This window comes from Pteropus vampyrus, unplaced genomic scaffold (genome assembly GCF_000151845.1).
Source record: "Pteropus vampyrus isolate Shadow unplaced genomic scaffold, Pvam_2.0 Scaffold217, whole genome shotgun sequence".
Classification (NCBI taxonomy): domain Eukaryota; kingdom Metazoa; phylum Chordata; class Mammalia; order Chiroptera; family Pteropodidae; genus Pteropus; species Pteropus vampyrus.
Genome location: NW_011888998.1, coordinates 2,042,105 through 2,047,780, shown reverse-complemented (window position 1 = coordinate 2,047,780; position 5,676 = coordinate 2,042,105). Strand labels below are relative to the sequence as shown.

At 52.0% G+C, this 5,676-nt stretch overlaps 1 protein-coding gene across 1 annotated transcript; it reads right to left on the bottom strand.

Annotated features, from left to right (window-relative positions):
- Positions 1-299: 299 nt before the first annotated feature.
- Positions 300-3,680, bottom strand: KISS1 (KiSS-1 metastasis suppressor). The gene is made up of 2 exons (XM_023538266.1): positions 3,578-3,680; positions 300-1,722 (listed from the first exon to the last, which is right to left on the bottom strand). Exons 1-2 carry the CDS (start codon positions 3,678-3,680, stop codon positions 1,382-1,384), a joined length of 444 nt encoding a protein of 147 aa, XP_023394034.1. The 3' UTR covers positions 300-1,381.
- Between the last annotated feature and the right edge of the window lie 1,996 nt (positions 3,681-5,676).

The window sequence follows — 5,676 nt, the reverse complement described above, 5'->3', positions numbered from 1 at the left end:
AATTTAAGAGATCCTGGAGGACGGTTTCAGGGTAGAAATGGACTGGAGCATGTTGTCATGTTCCCATAGCAGCCTATCTCATTGCCATAGCAACAAGGACCTGCCTCCATTCTATGGCGACCTGGTTTCCGTAATGGGTGGAACACTGTGGTACTTCCTGAGATGGTGGTGGGTCCCACAGTCCTTATGAGAAAGAATATTGTCAACCTGGACCAATCTTGGGTAGAAGGGTGGACTTCTTGGAGTTTCTCTGCTGACAAGCTCTACTCCACCCTGCAGCAATTCCAACTCCCCAGCTATTGGGGATCCCTGGAAATGTGCACACAAGGCAGACTGACCTTTCCTGATATCCACCACAGCTGACTTAGATGGCAAACGCTGCCGTCTCAGTGCAGTGGGGGAGCCCTGCTCTGGCGTTCGAAGCCTGATTAGGCTTGCCTCTCATGGACTGTGTGCCTTGAGTTATTTCTCTTTCTGAACCTCAGGGTTCTCGCCTGTGAAAATGGAGATACATGTCCAGCTCCCTGGGTGGTTATGAGGATGCAGAGGAGTTAGGGATACACGTAAAGTACTGACTCCATCCAGGGCTTGGGGTGGGGGAGGGGGAGGGGGAGGATGAATGGCCCAGTCCACTGCTGACACCCCTTGCACTTGAAGTAGAGCTTCAGTGCCTTGAAGCTGACCACTCAGTTCAGATCGGACTCTGAGGCTGGGGTGATATTAAGCCTCGATGGCCAGGGCAGCGGTTGGCATCATCCTCCAAATTAAGCTGTCCAACTGGCGGAAAACTTCCCAGGGAAAAGGGGAGGTACTTAAGCTGTCTGCCTTCCACCGGCCTAGGTCAGAGCTACTTAAAGTATGTGCCGTGGCCCACGCCTCTCTGCTAAATGTTTGTGATGCATTTGCAGTGAGATAAGTCTAAAAAGGAAGAGGATATCTTTGGAAAATTTTATGGAAATTTGATATTGCTGAAAACACCAAGTAGCATCTAATTTGTGTTTCTTTAGTTATTTTAAAATTTTTCTGTGTGTGTGTGTGTGTGTGTGTGTGTGTGTGTGTGTGTGTGTGTGTGTGTGTTAAAAGTATTGATGTGCCCCAGGCTGAAGAAAAAAACCTGGTCCTTCACCACCTCAAGTTTGAAAAGCGCTGTCCCTGAGAACACTATCGCCATCTTAGAACTAGCTCAAGAGCCCACCGAGGAGAGAAGGGAAACAGCCCCAGGCGCTGCTTGCAAAAATTACTCACGAATCGCACGCGGGTGAGCTGGCAGCACTTCCTTTATTGCTTCAGGACAGAAGCTCCAGGCCCCCTCCCCTTGCCGGCCCCCAGCCCCGCCCCGCTTGCGCGGGGCCACCAGGGGGGCGTTGGAAGTCTCCTGTCCCTAGGCGCCATGCCGGGGCGCCGCCCGCCGCCTGCCGTAGCGCAGGCCGAACGAGTTCCACCTATAGGCCGACAGGTCCTTCTCCCGCTGCACCAGCGCGGCGCCCCGCGGGGCGGGGATCAGGCGGCTGCGGGGCACGCACAGGCCTAGCCGCCGGGACCCCGCGGCGGTCGCGGGGTCCGCGCACCGCAGGCTCTGTTCCCAGTGGGGCTGGAACGCCAGGGGGCCGAGTCGCTGGCCTAAGGACAGAGCCACAGGGAGAGGCCGAGTGAGGCGGGGCCAGGAGAGGCGTCTCGGAACACCCAGCGGCTCACAGCCCGGGCCCAGGCTTCCCTTTGTTCCTTGACTTCTAGGAAGCTAAGAGCTCAGTGCCAACTGGGCACCGCCAGCACCAGCAACTCCGCTCTGTAGCCAGGCCATTTCCTGCTCCCTCCTTCAACAAAGCTTTGATTTCGACTTTTCCAGAATTATCTTCAATATCTTTTATATTAAATTACTTCCTTTTAGGAAGCGAACAGGCTGGAGTGTGGAAAGAAAGAAAACAGCTTGGCTCCCTGCCTGGCTCTGCGGCAGGCTCCCCCACTGCACTGTGGGCGGGGAGCCCCCTCCATGTTCATTCCTCCCTTTACCTCAGAGTGCTTGAACCAGGGTCTCGCACGCAGTAGGGCCTCCATAAATGCTTGTTAACTATATAAAAGCTAATGAAAACTTGTGGTTACAGAAGTCAAGAAAGTGGAACCCAGGCCATTGTGTCCCTACGCCCTCAATAACTATGACCCCCTAATAAGCTATGTAAGGACTCAGTGAGGAACGGAGGATTATCGGGGTCACCCTAACTTGCTCATCTCCCCCACTCTGGGTGTAACCTCTCCTCTTCCTACTGAGGGTTGACAAGGTTAATTTAGAAGGCACTTCACAGGCAAGGCTCATTAAGTTCACTCTAATTTTTGGCAGTAAATAGTGCAACTAGCTCTGAGTACACAATGACCCCAGCCAATTGTGGTAAGAGATTAGTGGAAATGGAGCCTGATGTGTGAGTGGGTGGGTGTGTGTGTTGGGGGGGTGGAAGCAGCTGAGGTCTTTGGTCTTCTCCATAGCTGCCTTTCCCTCTACCCTGCTACACACCCACGGCGGCGGCTGGCTTTGAGCCCTGCTCTTCAGTGCCCTGGAGTTGTGGGGAGGAGGTGTGTGGGCATGGCCGGCGTTAATGATGATCTTCTTGGGAGGCGCTGCCTCTTAAGAAGAGATGGGATGGGAAGATGCTTCCTTCTCAGTTACACTGGCTGTCTCAGCAGTAGGATCACTGCTCAGGCTACTGTCTATGGCCTCGCCTAAAGCCTTTTGCCCAAAACAGCCAACAAGCTCAATGTCCCCAGGGCAGGGGTGAGGTTATTCTCACCCAGAAAGGACACCCGATCCCAGGAGAGAAGACAGTCTTGGCAAAGGACATAGAGGGCTAAGTTCTCTGTTTTGGGATATCTTACGGGCACAGTGATATCACATGTGTCGGTATGCTCCGTGCTCCAAGTTCCATAGCTGGAGGAACTGTGGTCCATAGAGGCTAAGCCACAACTCTCATTTGCCCAGAAGGCTGACCACCAAGCAGTGTTGAACTCACAACATCTGACTTGGGGAGTAGCACCGTTCCAGCTTGTGCCACTCAGAGACACGCTTTCAGGGAGCTTCCACACCTGCTGAAGTTCTGCAGCTTCGAGTGACTTTGGGGAGATATCTACATATTTGGGCCTAGGTTTCTCCAGCTCATCAGTAACATAGTGAACTCACAAGGTAGATGGGATCTGTCCTTTATTTAGTGTTTTTTTTCCTAAACTCCCCATAAAGGGGCTGAGATCACTGATGAAAGAAACTTGCATAGTAAATTTCTTCCCAACAGATATACAGAGAGGTGGTCATTGTGGAGCAGAGAACACAGTGTGAGAAAAACCATGAAGGAGCTTGCTAGTTAACAAGCACCTGACCCTCGGTGAGCCTGCTGATGCTCTTAGCAGTGGTAAGCCATCCCTAACCTGCAAAGTTATTGGGGGCCCTAAATGAGTTGCATGTGCCAGTCTTGGGTTTCTGTTAAAGACGTTGTTTAACTCACAATAGACTAGCCATAATCTGAAAAATGTGGTAAATCTCATTTTGCAACAACCCACTTGCTCCTTTCCACCCTTTTCCCCAGACAACGCCTACCTGTGGATCTAGGATTCTCCATGGGTGCCACCTTTTCTAATGTTTCCCTGAAGGAGATGGCACAGAGAAAAAGCATCAGCTGCCAGGAAACAATTCTGTTCATCCTGGTGAGAAGGCTCAGGTCCTGGAAGTTCCTTGAGGCTGATAGAGAGGGAGGAGAGGGAGGAGGGACTAGGTCAGGCACAGGTCTGGGCTGGGTGTTGGGGCAGAGCCCAGAGTGAAGGGAAGAGGAAGCCCCTGCCCTTGGAGGCCCCTGGTGGAGGGATGAGTCTGAGCGGAGGCATCATGGAAATGGAACTGAGACCACTTGCACAGTATAGTCAAAGCTGAACTCATGCTAGGTGAGAATCATCAGGGAGGGCTTCCTGGAGGAGGCGAGGCCAGTAAGGTTAGGAAGGAAGGAAAGATCCCTATTGGTGTAAGGGGCAGGACTGCTCAGGTTGGAAAGTGGCCAGAATTGAGAGGAATGCTGGAGAAATGAGGGATGAGATATCATGTGTAGGAGTGAGCAAGGATGGTTGGCGTGAAGTGGCAAGGAGTTCCACCGCATGGAGGACATTGAGGTTTAAACATTCTTTCTGGAGCCTGGTCACTGCCCTCCATGCTGGGTTCGGCATAAATCCACGGCTTTCTGTGCTCCACTCGCCCCATTAGAATGTGCCTTCTTGGACCTGGCTCATTTCCTTCCTGCTGTAATAAAAACTTAATTCTTTTTCTTTTTCATGGAAAAAGGAAGAAAGGCAATCATCTTGCTCTCTCTCATAGCCTTTCACAGCCTGAAGACCATCATTAAATTGTCCTATTGCCTATAATTCAGGGAAGAGAAAACCTTTCTGTGATTTGTCAGGTCAATTGTCTCCGTATTCTGTTCTCTGTGGGCTCTGAGAGAATATGAATTGAATTGACCTCATTATTTTGGCTGTTGAGGTGGGAGCTGTGTACCCTGACCTTCACTTCACTCTCTTTCCCTTTACCCTCTCCTGACCCCTCCCATCTCTTCCAGCTCCCAAGTCTAATTTCTCTTTTAAAAAATCATTAGGCACTTGGGGATTGTCCAACAGACATGATTAAAGACAAACTGATAGGGAAGCAGTAGAGCTTCAGGAGGAGCCATGAGGGTGTGGGTGCCAGATCTAAGACTTGGAGCCACTCTGGGCTGCGGGTGAGGGGCCAGTAGAGCTGTCATGTGTGCGCATCAGCCCCATCCATCCCTCTGTCCTTGCCCCCGCTCCCCATTCCTTCCTTGCTCTCTCCAGTATCCAGGCTTGGAGTGGAGGGGAAGAATTCTGAAATGGGATCGGGGAACTCAGATCCGGTCCCAGCTCTGCCCACCCTTGCTGGGAGACCGGAGCAAGTCGACCCCATCTCTGGGCTCCATCTGTGAAATAAGAGCATTGGGTCAGACTGACCACCGACTGTCCCCTCAGATAGCCACTTATCAGTGAAGATTTTGATTCTGTGACACTCTGAAATCCAGACCATGGCTTTCTGCATTTGCCTTAAGGCCTGGGGCAGGGCGGGGAGTGGAGGCAGGACCGATCCATTAGAGAGAAGAGTGTAAAATCATTTTTTTGTGGCTTTGGATCATGGATGCATAGGGTCCAGGTTAGTTCAGAAATCATTCCTTGAGCACTGACTGGGTGCTGTGCTAGGTGCTGGGGTATACAGGTGTGCTAAGACACAGGGTTGCTGCCCAGCTCCCGAACAAGTCTAGCACAAGAAATTGAGTCCTAAGCAGACCATTTTAAAAGAGCAATGTGAATGATAGGCTGGAGGCCTGTGAGTATACAGGGGGCTGTGGGAGCCCATGGGAACCCGTCCTAGAGGGTCTAGGCAGATTTTCTGCAGGAATCGGGCAGACAAATAAAGACTTACATGGAAGGCAGGCCAGCCAGGGCTCAGGGTGGAGGGAACTGCAGGCCCTCTAGCCTCCCAGGAGGCTGGAGCTTTGCTGGAAAGAAAGTGAATCTAAGGCAGTGGCAGGAGGGGAAATGTGTGTAGACTTGCATGTCAGATGGAGCATTCTGGATGCTCTGCAGAAGCAGGAAGGGGAGTGAGGAAGGGGGCAGTGGGCAGGCCGTGTGGTTACAAGGTCGTGC